Below are 17,444 nucleotides of genomic sequence, written 5' to 3'. Positions count from 1 at the left end.
AAAGTTAATGACACTAAGCGTTTATTTAAGTAAATTATATATTTTTTATAGACTTTCTATTTATTTAACAATATTTACATCAGAATAGAACACGTTACAATTTTTCACGAAAATAATTACCTGAAGTCGTCATTTGTCGCTAGTGATCAAATCGCAGTACTTCTTGTTGGCCGCAGAGTGCCTGCAGAACACCTTCAAAGACTCCTGCAGGACATCCTTAACGGTGGTGTCGTCCTGAGCCCTCCTGAGGTTCATCAAAATCTCCCCGAAGAACGCGTGGCAGGGAATCTTACTCTCCATGTGCAGAGCTTCGTCGTCGGCCGCTACGACTCCGCTGGGTAGTTTCTCGTAGTTCCTCTTCTCGGTGATGATGAAACTCAGCAGTTTCTTGTTGAAGATGGCGTCCAACGTTTTCTCCTCGCTGGTTTTGTTGACCGGGTGGTTGTTGGTGGTGTTGGTTTCGAGTTGTTTGATCGTAGGACTGAGATCGAAGCTTATGCCACCGTACTGCCAAAGTTGGAGCACCCTGACGGCGAAAACGCGTAAGTTCTCGTTGAGATAAGGCCAGTACGCGTAGAGGGGTGACATGTAGAAGACGTGGCTGTAAGTGGTGTTGTCCAGGATTATGTTGGGGTGGATTTTAAGAAGGTCGTCTAATGATTTTACTCGCTCGGTAGTCTTTTCTACTGAGCCAGTTGTTTTAGTTTTTTCCAACTTGTCTGTGTCGTTTAGCGAAGGGGATTTCCCATGCAGTAAGATATCCAGCAGTCTTTTTGCGCTCATGTTGATGCTCATTCTAAAGTCATTGGTCTTTCTCTTTTTCCTTTTAACTTCAATCTTCGTAGTTCTCTTCTCTTCGATCAAATTCGACGAAGCTTTCAAAGTCGTGGTGCTGGAAGGGTTAATACGTTCCGTCTCTTCCAAAATGCGTCTCTCGTGCCTGGACCTGGTCCTGGGCGTATTTTGCTGGATGAGGATCAAGTGGATTTTGTACTTGGGATAGTTTTCAACGATCCTTTCGAATAAGTTGACTTCCAAGGGGTCCCAATCGTCCGCGTGACGCTTGTGGACCAGGTGGATGGTGTCGTTGCTGATTTCGTCCTTGGGGATGCACCTGGGCACCCTGAGGCCTCCAGTGGAGATGGTGGACATGATGAGGAGGACCATCATGAAGAACAGCAGGCCGCTAAAGGCTGTAGTGACCCAGCACGTTCCTACGTAGTCTAAAATGAAAAATATGGCTGTTTTCAGTGAAGCTATTTAGAAATAACCTTTAGCTGGTGATACTGACTACACTCGCAATATCTAGTAGATAGCTAAGATCCCTCGTCAGCTGAATCACTAGGCTCAAACTAACTTATAACTTCTTATTGTTAAGTTTTAGGTGAGACTGTCGAGTGATTTAGCTGTTTGGAACTCTATCTATTGATATAGGAGTATAAGTGAGATATAACCTATCATGTTTTAAATATCATTGTTACTCAACCAGCACGAATCATTATCAATAGGCACCGTGTAGCAATGATCTAAAATATGACATATTTTACAGGTTATATCTCACCCACACTTATAACAATTCTTGAAAAAAGGGTGTGTATTCGGGAAACTGTAATTAATATTAAGTATTATAGGAGGATGTTTTTATATGATCCAATATTTATTACTATAAGAGATCAAACGTTATATTACGATCAAAATCATATTTCGAATATTTTTCCTTTGAAATTTTCATGTAAATGTTCGGCTAATATTTCTAAAAAAAAATCTGAAAAAATTCTCCTGAACTAATTCGATCTGTTTATAAAATAATAACAGGAAATTTGGTCAGCTACCCAAATACCTCCATTATGCAAGTGTTTTTAGACCTATTTGACAGAACTGATAACCTCTACTATAAATTATGTGTAAGTTCCTACGTATTTTTCCATAATACTTGGTGACTTTATGTAGTAATGTGCTATTTCATGGTGTTGTAGGTGAGTTGTTTTTAGGAATATCCTACAAGTATGTATACACATTTGCTTAAAAAATACACCAAGCAAAAAAATTAAAAGAACAGAAAAATTTCCAAAATTTGTTAGCGATTTTTGAAAGGCTGCAACTTCGTGAATAATGGTCATATCGAGAAAATGAATGGAGCATCTTGAAGCTTTTAGATTCTAGTTTTTAAAATCTTGAGATGAAAATTTTTTTTCGGCGCAATCAAAAGAAATAATGCAAGGCAACAATTTTACAATTTTTTTTTTCAAAACTACACATGGAGCTCAGAAAATTTATGGTTTAATCAATGCCAGGATCTTTTAGCATCATTCATTAGCTTAAATTTGTTTTTTTTTTAATTTTCTGTACGATTTTTTTCTCATTGAGATATCGGCCATTGAGTGAAAGGTCACCTTTTTTTTTCATCGATACCTCATGAGCTAATGCTCATACATCGAACGGAAGGTAGGTTTTAGAAACCTGAATCAATCCTTTTCAAGGGCTTTTTGGTATGTTTGATTTTTTTTATATACAGGGTGGGCCATTAGTGTGAGAAGTACGAGAATGTAAAATAACACCCTTGTTACTCATAATACAGAAAAAAAGTTTATATAAAAGTTACACAGAATCAAGATACCTAAATTACAGAATTAATTTGATACATACAGGGTGATGAGTAAAAACGGTACACGCCAAATATTACATTTTTTAATTGGAATACCCTGTATATTTTTAAACATATGGATTTCTGAGAAAATTCTGTATATAGCAATATAAACAGTTTATCATTTTAGTACGGGGTTGCCAAGTTATGAAGAAAATTCTTCGAATTTTGGAAAAAACATGACCTTGAAGAAGTTGTATTAACTTTCAGCTACTAACACTTGGAACAAAATAATTAGATTAGATTAATAGTTATAGGCAAATGTTAGACAAAGGCTCCTATATTAGCTAATATCGATATTTTATACAGGACATTTTTTATAATACGATCACTTTTAGAAAGTTTAAACTTGATTTTCTAAAATTTTTCAAATGGAACACCCTGTATTTTATTGTTTTATTTTATTCACATATCAGTCCGCTTCAACTTTTATTAAGCATGTTCTATATCTAAAATTGTTAGTTTTTTAGATATAGCAACATTTCTGAAAAAACTTAATTTTTATTATTGTATAGAATACCACAAATAAATATTAACTAATAAAATTAACTCAAAATGGAATTAAAAATTATGAACTGACAAGTTGACACAATGTGACAGTTTTTTCCAAAGCCATGTCGTGCGACCGAAAATAATAAAATTAGGTTTTTCCAGGAATGTTGCTATATCTTAAAAACTAACAACTTTAGGTGTAGAACATACTTAATAAAAGTTGAAGTGGCGTGTGAATAAAACAGAACAATAAAATACAGGGTGTTCCATTTGAAAAATTTTAGAAACTCAAGTTCTTAAAATGATCGTATTATAAAAAATGCCCTGTATAAAATATCGATATTAGATAATATAAAAGTCTTTGCCTAACATTTGCCTATAACTCTGTCAAATATTTTTGCTCAAAGTGTTAGTACATAGTTGAAAGAAACTTCTTCGAGGTCATGTTTTTTTCCAAAATTCGAATAATTGTTTACATAACTTGGCAACCCCGCACTAAAATGTAAACTGTTTATATTGCCATATATAGAATTTTCTCGGAAATCCATATGTTTAAAAATATACAGTGTGTTCCATTTTAAAAATGTAATATTTGGCGTGTCCCGTTTTTACTCATCGCCCTGTGTGTTTCAAATTATTTTGTCCTTTAGGTTTTTTGATACTGTACAACTTTTGTATAAACTTTTCTCTGTATTATGAATAACAAGGGAGTTATTATACTTTCTCACACTAATGGCCCACCCTGTATACTGAGCATTAATTTGAAAAAATGCAAAAAATTACTTTTTCTGCTGCTTTGGAAAATCAAAGACTACCTTGCAAATATTGCGAAAATTACCAATGTTTGTAGTTTTTTTTAGCTCATTGTATTGGTATGAATAACTTGAAAATAGCGAATCTTAGGGAAAAAATTCAAGTTACCTTTTTTACGTATTTTGTGCATTAGAATACAAATTCGTTACAATAACTTGTAAACAATTCAGTGGCGTAGGTTTTTTTTATAAAAAAGAGATGACCCTAGCCCAGTAGTACACCACTGGTTGTTCCTTTAGAGCTCTTATTTTAGGGAATGCAAGGTCTACTATCATAGATTATCTGTACCAAATTTTATTGAAATCCATTAACAGATTCCGGAGATATAAACAAAAAATCGATTATTTTTAACAACTTCAACACCCTGTATCTCTAAAACGATGCCGTTCCAGACCTATGTTTATAATCAAACACATATTATTTTAAAAAGATCTGTCTGCCCTGCGTAGAATTAGGACCACCCTGTATATAAAAATAAACCATTGAAAATTTAAGGTATTGTAAAAAAAGTATATCAAATGGTTACTAACAACTGCTCTAAAATGCGATAGAGCTTAGACTAGTTTTATAGTCACATAAATGTATTTTTGGTGTAAATCAAAAAGTTTTTAAATTGTTTTTCCAACAAATCGATAGCGATGTTTTTTTTTATTTGCAGTTATGGAATTAAAACCAAAACACCTCCTAGTGACCCTCTTACTATGTTTTCTGTTCAAAAAGTGTCGCCCTCTGTGCCAAGTCCAAACGGACCCAAACCTCGGCATCAGAACCATGTGCACCCTATCCAAAATCTCCGAAGGAGAACCACTGGACTTCGAACTAAAGGAACCACCGTACCTGTACCTCACAGTAGACGAAGGCGAAATCCCTGAGAACACCTTTGAACACGTCAGACCTACCAAGGAACTCTGGTTCATAGGCGTCAATATAACCTACATCCAACCTGGTGCATTCAAACACCTAGCCACGTTAAAAAGCCTAGCTGTGAGCAACACAAGCGTCGAAACGTTGTCGAAAAACACGTTTGAAGGTCTTCAAACATTAAAAACCTTGGCACTGGGCAACAACAAGATAAAAACAATAGAAGACGGCGCGTTTTTAGGCCTGACGAACTTGGATCAGCTCATCCTGGACGACAACAGGATCACCAGGTTGGAAGAGAAGACCTTCGACGGGTTAAAATTCCTGAGAGGTTTATTTCTCAACAACAATCCCATCGAGTACATTCACGATTCTGCTCTACAAAACGTAAAGGAGCTCACGCATCTCACCATAAGCATTGTGCAAGGGAAGAATGTGAGTGAACGGGCCCTGCAATTGCCTAGGGTTTTCCAGTTGAGGATATTCTATTTGGTGGAATAAGTTGGCATGTGTATTTGTAATAATAAAAAAATACATACCATGGCTTAGTTTTTTTAAGGGAGATACTATTTTCTTGTAAACTAACGCGTGAAAGTTCATAATGCGTGTATATGTGTGATAATTTAATAATGAAAATTGCTAGTTTATAGGTTTTGTTAAAGCGTGCCACACACGACCGTGCATATTTGAAAAAAATAATAATTTACGCTTTAAAAATTAGATTTACGAATATTTGATAAAAGTTATATTCAAAAGGTTGGAACTTGGCGAAAAATGGTCGTACAGCAATAAAAAAAGGCTTGGAATGTCTAGTTACAGGATCTGAGAGTAAAAAATTTTTAACGTTAAGAAATCAAGAGAAATCTAGCGGAAAAAATTTAAAAAACTTTCGCTTCCCTATCGAAAGATCAATTTTGTATGCAATCCCACCGGTCACCTCTTTTATACAGGGTGTTCCATCTAAGAGGGATTCTTCTGTAACTCTGTAACTGTAAAATTTATAAAAAAAAATGGTTTTAATAAAAGTTGTCTGGAATCATGTGGACATATTTTTAGCTTTACAAGGTGTTCCATTTAGGGATCGACCGATACCGATACATATATCGGTATATCGGCATTATCGGCCTCTTTGGCCGATTATCGGTATCGGCCGATATGTTGGCCGATATAGACCGAATATTATATATTTCTAATACAAAAATATTTTTGAAAATCGAGTAAAAATACTCGAAAAATACATAATTTATTTGTACAAAAGTTCTTTACCTAAAATAAATGATAAAATAAATGAAATCTAACAGTAATTAGTACTTATTGGTTTTAGCACAAAAAATCTAAAGAATAATTACTTATGTTTTAATATAAAAAATAAAGAAAACATAGGTATAAATAAATACATGTAAGTATATGTAATTAATTAGAAATGATTATTAAATTAAAACTATACTTAGACGCATGAGAGAAAAAAACAAAATGTAATAAAAAATGTGAAAAATCATCAAGACGTAAACATTATTTTAAAAATATTTATAATTTAATTTGTGGCAAGTTGTGATGTAAGAAAGAAACAGATTTTTTGCGTACAATACAAACTGGATTTTCAGTTTTCTCCTTGCTTTGACATATTTTTTCTAAAAACTTCCATAATGGACTTGATTTGGGCATTTTATTATAATTTTATTTTACTGGTTTCTATTACATTACTTTACACTGAATTTGCAGTTAAATATAAAACACTAAACGTAGACTAGGCAGTATCTGTTTTGGTTTGGGTGAATCGTATGTCCACAGAGATTTATGGCTTTTTGGCTTTCAAATATCACTAGATATGAAAATTTTTCTATGTGCATAAAAAAAACGTGGGCTTAACTTTTGGCGGCACAATATGTTAAAAAAATTCGAAAAATGTCATATTTCTCTTCCTATTTAATTATGTATCCTTTCAAGAGTTGATTTTAGGCGAAAATGGAAGAGGAAAAAATGTTTGTAATTAAATTTTTTGCAAAACATGACTAGTTGCAAATCGAATGAATCATGATTATTATGGTAAAAATCGAAAAAATCGCAAAAATGGGATTAAAAACAATACTTTTTAGGGAATTATTTCCCTATTTAATTAGGGAGTCTGAATAAGGTACACGTTTTGTTCACAGATGACAAGATAGAGTAATTTATGCCAAAACGAACTGTGAAAACTGCAGGTTTCTGACTCTTGCGCTTTAGACGCTAGGTATCTAGCCTTATTTAGAGAGCTGAAATTGTGATTTTTTAAAAAATAACTGATTATCTCGAAAACGGTAAGTTTTAAACACCATGCACATTTAATAAACTACCTACTTTTAACCAAGTAATTAAGAAATGCAATAATATACAGGGTGTTCCATTTAAATTAAAGTTGTGTCACGCCCACGCGAAATGGAACACCCTGTAAAACTAAAATTTTTTCTTTACATGTACCACATGACAGCTCTTATTAAAACCACTTTTTTTTATAAATTTTACAGTTGCAGAGTTACAGAACAATCTCTGTTAAGTGGAACACCCTGTCTGTATACGAAATACCAATTATTACTTACAGAAAAAATGAAAAATTTACGAAAATATTACATGAAATACAAGAGGCACAGTATAAAAAGTGAAATACCTACAGATATTTCCAATATTAATGTGAAACAGCGGATGTATGTAAATTTGTCGGATTGAGTTGTGTTAGAAGTGAATAAAAAGAAATAATAGGATATATTAAAAAATTTGGTTTACTCGTTATTCTATGATCACCTTTAATACAATTGTTAGGTAGTTATAATTTTTAGTTTTTATGTATTATTATTAAATTAATTCGAGTGACAAGGTCATATGTTATCAACGATTCAGTAAATTTAATTTGTGTATGTTTCTGTAACACTGTTATTTAAATAAACCTTGGTAGATGTTCTGTAAATAAAAATATTATTATAGCTATTCCTTTTTAGATACTAATGCAAGGATAAGGTCTAATACAAATATAAGGAAAATAACAAATAAATAATAGTGTTTAGTCAAAAACATAAATTGAATGTGCGGCAAATCTTTGTAGTGATTTCTAACAATTTATCTAAAATTTTACTCACTTGGAAATTGCCTGAAGACGGCCGTCGCGCCAGAGGTGATGCCATGGAATCTACCCTTGTCGAAATACTTCTTATTGGTCTTGGACAAGTCCTCGTTGCTTTCCACGACGTACAGGAGAAGGGGATGCTTCTCCTCTGTCTCAGTCTTCGACATTATACCTCAGGAGACATACTGAAGAAAATATTTTCAATTTGGTACAACTCTAGACTGATGTAAGGGGATACTCACGAGTTTCGATTTATTTTATAGATGCAGGTCCGATAAAAATATAAATAAATAAGTATAAGATCAGTGCTGTCAAAGTGACAGTAAAGCAATTTTGACACCGAACAATTACATCATCGTGAAATATGTAAAGATTTGTGAAACATTTCTTAATGGAATAAAATATTCCAGACTCTATCTGAAAACACTGATACTAAAGCCAGTTTATGAACCACTGAATATTAAATTATATATAAGTTCTGCAACATAGAAATTAATCTTGACCATCATGGCAGAAAATCAAGGAACTTATCTTTCTCTGAAATTTATACTGTTCGCGTGACAAAATCTTTATTTAGTAGTGAAAAGATTATCAACACGAATTTTGCTCTTTTCGTGAGAGAATGTGCTTAAAACAGGGTGTACTGTGAAAAAAATGCATACCTATACAGGGTGATTAATTAATATAAGAAATATTGCTCTTTTTCGTTTTACAAGACGTTAAAGTCAAACAATTTTTTTCGACATTTTGTACCTATAATATTTTTGATATCTTTGTACGGATTATCTTTAGAACTGAACTCTATTTAATAATTTCTTGCTAGAAATTTAGATTTTCGAGGGGCAAAAATGTAGACATATTTTTACACTGACAGGCGAGTGTAACTAGCGCCCCCTATAAGCGACTGCGACAGTTACCATATTCGTAATTGCCGTCTTAAAATCCATGAGTGTGCAAATTTTCAAGAGAATCCATACAAAAATACTAAAAATATTACAAAAAATCTAAAATATTCCTTCGACTTTAACACCCTGTAGAACGAAAAAGATCAATATTCGAATGAGATAAATTCAGTTCAATTGTCATAATTTGAATTTAACATCCTCTACGGTGTGTACCATTATTCAACACGAAAAATATTGCGCTTTTTCGTTCGTTTTACAAGGTGTTAAAGTCAAAAAAGTTTTTTCGACATTTTGTACCTATAATATTTTTGATATCTTTGTACGGATTATCTTTAGAACTGAACTCTATTTAACAATTTCATGCTAGAAATTTAGATTTTCGAGGGGCAAAATTGTAGACATATTTTTACACTGACAGGAGAGTGACAGTTACCATATTCGTAATTGCCGTCTTAAAATCCATGAGTGTGCAAATTTTCAAGGGAAACCATAAAGAAATACTAAAAATATTACAAAAAAAATCTAAAATATTCCTTTGACTTTAACACCCTGTAGAACGAAAACGAGCAATGTTCGAATGTTCCTCTACGATGTGTACCATTATTAATAAATCACACTGTATATTTATATTTTATGTAATAGCAATATTTTTCTGCATTTGCGTATGGAACAACGGTTTTTGAAAAAAATGGTGAAAACAATTAATACCTACAAGATAATTAATAACTAGATTTAATTATTTTTAACAATTCATTCATGTATTCAGTTTATTTAACTTTGCCAAGTCAAAAAATTTTGGAACGTTTTGTCACAGCTTAAGAGAACGAATACAGAAAATGTCACTTAGACAAGTGTTCAAAATCAGCTATACATTATCTTTCTTTTTTCATAGAATGTTTTCCGATTTTATAGAAATAAAGAAAGAAGAAAAATCTTGATAAATAATATTTTTTGTTTTATAACATGACATATGTCAAAAATTTTGAAAAATCAACCAAACGGGTCAGTCCATTTTCAGAACCTTTAAATTGTAAAAGTTTTAACATGAGATTATGGAGTCTATTCTGTAATACACTACACCGGGATTTTATCAAAATATACAAGATGGTTTCAAAGCTAGAACCATTAGAAAAAAAATTATAGGAAGTACTTACTTATCGGACACCTTGTATAGTCAAAAACTGAGTCTTCCTCGCACTTACTATATTCTGACAAATAAACTGAAAACAAATTGAATTTAAATTGACGGTACTTACGAACAGGATTTTTCAATTTTGCTTTTATCCTCATCACGTTGCACTCTTTTTACAATAAATTAAGAGTTGTATCGGGAACGCGATTCCTAGTATTATTTTATTTCCTGCGTGACTGTACCATCAACAATCGTCGCGGAAATTAATAATATTTATGAATTTAATAATAAACATTGAGTACAACCGGAGGTAAATACTAACAATCGCGTTGGTAAGAACACTGATATGTTTTTAAATTTTGTGTTTACTGACGGATACAAAAAGTACCTATAATATACAGGACGTTCCGTTTTATTGGTGTAGAGGCCATTAACATACAAATAAATAACAAACGAGGGTCAAATATATTTTTTAAGTACGTGTTAACAATGCATGTGTTTTTAAACCCACTAAACAAGACACTTTTAACAAAGTTGCATTCATTTTAACAATGTAATTTTATTGTGTAGGGTCAATGCAAGTTTGCTAGAATATTTTTTATACTTTAATAAAACAACAAGTTTTAGGAACATTTTATATCGCAACTTGCTGCAAGTTATCTAGTTTATAAAACAAACCTTGCAGAGATAGAGATAGATTACCACATTTCAAATTTGGCGGCGTGAAACTACATATTCTATCACGTTTGTGATTGGCTGTACTATGTAGTGCTATTACTGCTGTTGTTGTCTTTGCACTTGCATGGTCACAGTACGTTTTACTATGGATACAGAAAGAATAACAGTGTAATGTTGTGTTAACTTACTTACACACTTACACCTTACAGGGTGATTCACAACTTATACAAATAAATTTGGGAATAGATGGGTTATGAAAAATGGAGTCAATATCGTAAAAACATTTTGTAAAATCCTTATAGTTTCCGAGAAAAAAATTATTGAAGTTGTAGTATTTAGAACCCTTACATCGCCGGGCTACTGCAGTCTATAGCGTCATTCGCGTTGTATGCGATACCGAATCCTGGAATACGATTTTATTATTATCTAACGTTTTTGCGATAGTGTTTACATTAGTTTTTCACGTGGCAAAAATGGTTTACTTGTGTAGCAACTCGGAGTTGATGGATATCGTTTTAATTTATGGTGAAGCAAGGCAACATTTGCGTTATGGTGAAGCTAGACAACATTTGTGCTAGGGCAAGACGGCGCCAAATGTATTTACACGTCGGTGGACAAAATTTTGAACAGTTGTTGTAACATCAGATATGTCAAATTATTTTATTAATTAAAACCACAAAATAATTTTATTGATTAATAATAACAAAAGCGGCAACAACAATTGAATTTGTTGATATAAAATAGGTGTTATTCAATTTTTCTCCGTTCATTTTTTATTCCACTTTGTTGCTGTGCGGGTTGCCGACTGAAGGTCAGGTTTTACAGTGGACCAGTCTCCAGTGCCGTGAAGTGTATTTTTAAATAATTTTCAAACTGCCTTTTCGCATTTTTTTTACAAAATTGTATTTATAAGAGTCCTCTGTACATGCAAATTTCTTTTTTTGGTTAAGTTCTAAATCATCCTGTATAGTTCGTATACGTTGATATTCTTGGACTAGTGAAGTGACTCAGAATAATAAATAAATGCGTTTTTCTCGCCCACTTCCAAGTGGTCCAACAAGTCGCGACAAGTAGCGACACGAGCCGACTTTTGATCAGAAGTCAACAAGCGGGGACGAATTTCGCCGCGATTCTTCTCATTTGCGAATCTTCGGCTTAAATACATTGCACTGAGCTCTATGGAGGACCAGATAATTCAGCAAGTACATCGATAATACGGCTTCTATCCTTGTACACAAGCGTGTGAATTCTTTCCACGTTTTCATCAGTTCTGGACGTGGAAGAAGAGGTCGAAATAGTCGTAGCACGAAAACTGTCTCAGGGATTCGCTATCCTCGTCGCATGCAATGCCAAGTGGCAGACTGACTCGGGACTCAGGAGGGGTTACGTAACACCCATCTAGCGGGAGAAGTCCGAACTAGAAGAGCGGCGCGCACAGCGATTTTCACAACTTTTCACCAAGGATATTCGTTTAATTATGAGTGTATTAATATTATTACTTACCTTGGGTAGTTCCTGGCAGCAGGGCTCTATTTTTCTTGATGAATAAAACAAGAAATGTGTCATTTTATTTTAAAAAAATATTTTTCACATGATGAAAAGACGGTTATACTCTTTACATTTATTATTTGACAATTACATCGGCTATCGTATCATTCGAGCACTAACCTAAGTACATTATAAACTAGGGTTGGTAAAATAAATTAACGGAATTTCATAAGGCACAATTTTGTTAGTCTTTTTCAATAAATATGACAATAAATAATCCCGAAACCAGAACCCGCTTGCCGGCCGCCTCTGCGTCGAGAAGCGGCCGCCAAAGTTATTTCGCTATGAACTAAAGGCAAGTTAGTTCAAAGAAAATCAGTCGAATTTACAATAATTTAAGTTATTGGTCAATTTAGGCGGAACGTAAAAATACTGGCGAATCTAGGCCCTCAAATCGCCCCACGAGGGCGGATTGAACCAACCAAATCCGAGAGCATTTTTCTTGGTTAATGCAACACCTAGAAGTCTATATTGGCACTTTTTCTACGCCTCAAGGAGACGTTGTCGTTTTCCGTGGGGATCTCCCACCTGGTGTAGAAGATGTCGCTTCCCCTACAAGTGAGGAGCCTCGACATCCTCTCGCACCTCCTGCTGATCTTCCAGAAGGCGAAGTCTTGGGGGCACTGGTACATGTACCCTTCCAGCCTGCCCGTCCGTTGGCTCTGGCACCTTATGAAGGTGGTGCTGCACTCGGTCTCCTCCGCCTCGTGGAAGCCTTCCAGGGGACAGAGGGGCCTTCTACTGGTTATCTGCACCTAAAGACAAAAAAAGTCGGTTTGAAGGCTTCTGTGGTAGTTGTTAATAGTTGAATAATTTCCAGGTTAGTTACCATGCCGTCGGTTTCAATTGTTTGACGTTTCGAGGGAATATTACTTTCTCCCTCCGAAGGAACTCTGAAATTGAAGATTAAGTCCGCTCTCCGGTATTTATCTTGACTGTGTGCGCCGATCCAGGATGTTGTGGTGCACGACTTGTAGTCACTGATCCATTTGTCGTTCTGGTCCATGATTGAAATTGCAGGTAGTTCTGACCCCTTATCTTGATTAGTATTGTTTCGATTCTTGGTCAAAATCTTCTGTCTCTCTCGCACGCGAGCAATTCAGTCTATCGCGTGTCGTGTATCTGCTCAGTGGTCTGCACCTACTGACTTTTCAACGTTGTTAATCTTCATGTAACACTTGTGCTCTTTTACGAAGTTAAAAGAACACAAGTGCCACTTGAAGAAACAACAACGTTTCCAATGAAACGATGATTTTGACCAAGACTTTACAGGATACAATATAAATTCAGAAGAATTGAAATATTTTCAAACCGAGACAAAAGGTTAGAACTACCTTCAATCCGCAAACATCAAGAACCAGAAAGAAACAAACAAGTGACTACAAGTCGTCAGGAAACATAATGGATCAATGCGCACGGCCAATATAAATACCGGCCAGATGACTTTATTTGCAGTTTCAGTGTTACATCAGAAGAAAGACAATATGTCTTTCGAACTGTCAACATGGAACCGACGACGTAAAAACTGTTCAACCAATTTAAAAGATCAACTGATCTCACGAACTGATACTTACCGGTGGTAACGAGTTGTCATCCAACCACCTGTACAGCCTGCTGCTCGCTATTTGCCCTTTGCAGGCCTGGGTCTCGTTCGGAGGTAGACACTGTATCTTGTCGTTGTCGTAAATCGCACCATCCGGACAGCTGAGCACCAAGATCTTATAATCGTGGTTGTTCTGGCCCTTGGTGCACTGGTAAAACAGGTTGCAATACTTCGGATGCCTTCTGAAACCAGTGGGACAAATCAGAGCCACTTGGTCTCCCTCTAACTGGCCTATGGGACAGGGCTCCATGGTGGTAGGGGGTTCCGTGATGCCAGTATTATCCCCTTGCGTGGTGGAGGAGTAACCGACCTCAGTGGTAGTAGAAAGAAGTGTGGTACTTTCCACGGTACTGCTGAGAGTGGACGACTCAGTAATTCCAGTTGATGACCACCCAGACGTGGTAGTCTCACCACCTAATGTGGAAGTACTACCGATCGTTGAAGTTACCGGAGGCGTCGAGCTTTCCGTGAAGCCGCTCGAGGAAGTTGTACTGGTGTAGTACTGAGTAGACGTCCATCCAGCAGTTGAGGTAGGTGGAGGGGTGGAACTTTCTGTCAGGCCACTTGATGAGGTAGTGGTGGTGTAGTACTGCGTGGAAGACCACCCTCCTTCAGTAGAAGTAGGAGGGTTTGTGGTGCTGTCCGTGGTAGGCGTGCTCGCACCTACTGTGGACGAGCTCGATTCAGTGGTGCTGTCTATGGGTGAGGTTGAAGTCACACCGCCTGGCTGTAAATTGAAAATTGGTTATACCAGAAGCTTAGTTAGAAAGGTCAACGCTTACTGATGCGGTTGAAGGCTCTGGAGGTTCGACAACTTGAGAACATTTTCCTTTTACTGCATAAGGATAATTGCAGGTGATAGAGTCAGGATCCCAAACGGTTCCTTTACCACAAGTGAATTCGTATCTTGTGTAAGCGTTGTTACCACCACTCACGCATCTGCAAAGTACAATTTTTTAAAATAAACGTAAAGGCATAAATAGTTAGAAATTATTCTTTCAAAATCTTACGCTTAGACTAATTATGGACCAACCTGTAAAACTTCTTGCAGTCATTGGGATCTCCTAAATAACCTTCTGTGGTACAGCTGGTTCCAATCCCACTAGATACATTGGTCGCGTTCCAAGAAGAACCCTTAAAATATTCTGGTCAATATACTAGACAGTAAAGTTTATAGCAATCAATTAATACCTGGTTACTACCGCCTTGTTGACTGCAATTTTGGTTATTTGAACCTTGTTGACCGCCTTGCTGATTATTCCCTTGTTGATTATTACCTTGTTGGTTGGTCCCTTGCTGATTTCCACCCTGTTGACCAGATCCCTGTTGGTTGGTGCCTTGCTGATTTGATCCTTGTTGATTAGAGCCTTGTTGGTTAGACCCCTGCTGATTGTTACCACCTTGTTGGTTGGTGCCTTGCTGATTTGATCCTTGTTGATTAGAGCCTTGTTGGTTAGACCCCTGCTGATTGTTACCACCTTGTTGGTTAGAGCCCTGCTGGTTACTACCACCCTGTTGATTTGATCCTTGTTGATTTCCCTGTTGGCCGGATCCTTGCTGATTTCCTCCTTGTTGATTAGAGCCTTGTTGGTTAGAGCCTTGTTGGTTAGACCCCTGCTGATTACTCCCTTGCTGGTTTGAACCTTGTTGGTTTGAACCTTGTTGGTTTGAACCTTGTGATCCTTGCTGATTACCCCCTTGTTGGTTTGAACCTTGTTGATTTGAACCTTGTTGGTTTGAACCTTGTTGGTTAGATCCTTGCTGATTACCTCCTTGTTGGTTTGATCCTTGTTGATTAGATCCTTGCTGATTTCCTCCTTGTTGATTAGATCCTTGCTGATTTCCTCCTTGTTGATTTGAACCTTGCTGATTACTCCCTTGCTGGTTTGAATCCTTGTTGATTAGATCCTTGCTGATTTCCTCCTTGTTGATTTGAACCTTGTTGATTAGATCCTTGTTGGTTTGATCCTTGCTGATTTTCTCCTTGTTGGTTTGAACCCTGCTGATTATTATTTCCTTGTTGGTTGGTACCCTGGTTTGAACTTTGGGCATTATTACATTTTCCGCTAACGGCATAAGGGTAATTGCAAGATTCTTTAGTTTCATCCCAAACAGTTCCTTCGGCACAAGAAAATTCGTATTTGATAAATCCATTTTTACCGTCATTTACACATCTGTAGAACTTTTTGCACTCATTATCATCTTTGACAAATCCTTCTTTCACACACTGATTATTCACAATCTGTCCTGGATTAACTGTCTGATTTGTTGTTCCTTGTTGATTTTGTTGATTCTGCTGGCCACTTCCCCCCTGTTGATTTTGCTGACCATTTCCTCCTTGTTGGTTTTGTTGGTTCTGGTGGTCGCTTCCTCCTTGGTTTTGTTGACCTTGTTGATTCTGACCTCCAGTTCCTCCTTGCTGATTTTGTTGGTTTTGTTGACTGCTTCCTCCTTGTTGATTTTGTTGGCCGCTTCCTCCTTGTTGATTTTGTTGATTTTGGTTGCTAGATCCCCCTTGTTGATTTTGTTGATTTTGCTGGCCATTTCCTCCTTGTTGGTTCTGTTGATTCTGCCCATTTGAGCCTCCTTGCTGATTCTGCTGATTTTGTTGACTACCACCTTGTTGGGTTTGCTGATTTTGGGCACTGCCACAATTACCTCTCACAGCAGAAGGATAATTACAAGTTAAGGAGTCTTGGTCCCAAACCGTTCCGCTTGTACAGTTAAATTCATATCTTGTATAGCCGCCTCTTCCATTGTTTACACATCGATAGAATTTGCTACAGTTTTTGTTATCTCCGATAAAACCTTCTATAGTACATTGTTGACCAGAATTTTGTTGATTTGAGCTTTGTTCATTTGACCCTCCCTGTTGATTATTATCTTGCTGGTTGGACCCTTGTTGATTACCACTTTGTTGATTGGAGCCTTGTTGATTTGACCCCTGTTGATTTTGTTGGTTTTGACCAGAAGTTCCTTGTTGATTCGATCCCTGCTGGTTCTGTTGATTCTGACCTGAAGATCCTTGCTGATTTTGTTGATTTTGGCCAGACGTTCCTTGCTGATTCTGTTGATTCTGACCAGACGTTCCTTGTTGATTCGATCCTTGCTGGTTCTGTTGATTTTGACCTGAAGATCCTTGCTGGTTTTGTTGATTTTGGCCAGACGTTCCTTGCTGATTCTGTTGATTCTGACCAGACGTTCCTTGTTGATTTGATCCTTGTTGGTTCTGTTGATTCTGACCAGACGTTCCTTGTTGATTTGATCCTTGCTGGTTCTGTTGATTCTGACCTGAAGATCCTTGCTGGTTTTGTTGATTTTGGCCAGATGTTCCTTGCTGATTTTGTTGGTTTTGACCAGATGTTCCTTGTTGATTTTGTCCAGAACCTTGTTGATTTGAGCCTTGTTGATTGCTTTCTCCTTGAGCAGTGCCACATTTACCTCCAACAGCGTATGGATAGTTACATGATCCGGTAGTTCCATCCCAAACCGTTCCATCTCCACAATTAAATTCGTATTTTGTAAAGCTATTCTTGCCGTCACTGACACATCTATAGAATTTCTTACAGTCTTTATCATCTCCTACGAATCCTTCTTTTACACAAACATTGTTAATTATCTGACCAGTCTGGATTTGCTGATTAGATTCCTGTTGGTTAGACCCTTGTTGA

The 17,444-nt window shown here is 36.2% G+C and overlaps 3 protein-coding genes across 5 annotated transcripts; 1 reads left to right on the top strand and 2 right to left on the bottom strand.

The window, feature by feature from the left end:
• Positions 1-88: 88 nt before the first annotated feature.
• LOC108914125 lies at positions 89-10,187 on the bottom strand. Of its 3 annotated transcripts, none has more exons than XM_018719844.2 (3): positions 10,069-10,187; positions 7,921-8,092; positions 89-1,223 (listed from the first exon to the last, which is right to left on the bottom strand). In XM_018719844.2, exons 2-3 carry the CDS (start codon positions 8,072-8,074, stop codon positions 130-132), a joined length of 1,248 nt encoding a protein of 415 aa, XP_018575360.1. In that variant the 5' UTR covers positions 8,075-8,092; positions 10,069-10,187; the 3' UTR covers positions 89-129. The 3 variants fall into 3 exon arrangements, with proteins under 3 accessions (XP_018575360.1, XP_018575361.1, XP_023311440.1); XM_018719845.2 differs by lacking the exon at positions 10,069-10,187 and adding an exon at positions 9,967-10,029; XM_023455672.1 differs by lacking the exon at positions 10,069-10,187 and adding an exon at positions 8,150-8,198.
• Positions 4,608-5,351, top strand: LOC108914126 (slit homolog 2 protein-like). The gene has a single exon (XM_018719846.1). The coding sequence runs from the start codon at positions 4,610-4,612 to the stop codon at positions 5,309-5,311; it is 702 nt and encodes a 233-aa protein (XP_018575362.1). The 5' UTR covers positions 4,608-4,609; the 3' UTR covers positions 5,312-5,351.
• A 2,030-nt stretch (positions 10,188-12,217) lies between the features above and the next one.
• On the bottom strand, positions 12,218-15,927 carry LOC108914118 (mucin-21-like). Its single transcript, XM_023455667.1, has 5 exons — positions 14,965-15,927; positions 14,807-14,907; positions 14,556-14,712; positions 13,745-14,500; positions 12,218-12,925 (listed from the first exon to the last, which is right to left on the bottom strand). The coding sequence occupies exons 1-5, from the start codon at positions 15,925-15,927 to the stop codon at positions 12,629-12,631; spliced, it is 2,274 nt and encodes a 757-aa protein (XP_023311435.1). The 3' UTR covers positions 12,218-12,628.
• Positions 15,928-17,444: the final 1,517 nt, after the last annotated feature.

This window comes from Anoplophora glabripennis, unplaced genomic scaffold (genome assembly GCF_000390285.2).
Source record: "Anoplophora glabripennis isolate ALB-LARVAE unplaced genomic scaffold, Agla_2.0 scaffold814, whole genome shotgun sequence".
Classification (NCBI taxonomy): domain Eukaryota; kingdom Metazoa; phylum Arthropoda; class Insecta; order Coleoptera; family Cerambycidae; genus Anoplophora; species Anoplophora glabripennis.
The sequence above is the reverse complement of the archived record's forward strand: the minus strand, read 5'-3'. Positions and strand labels throughout refer to the sequence as shown.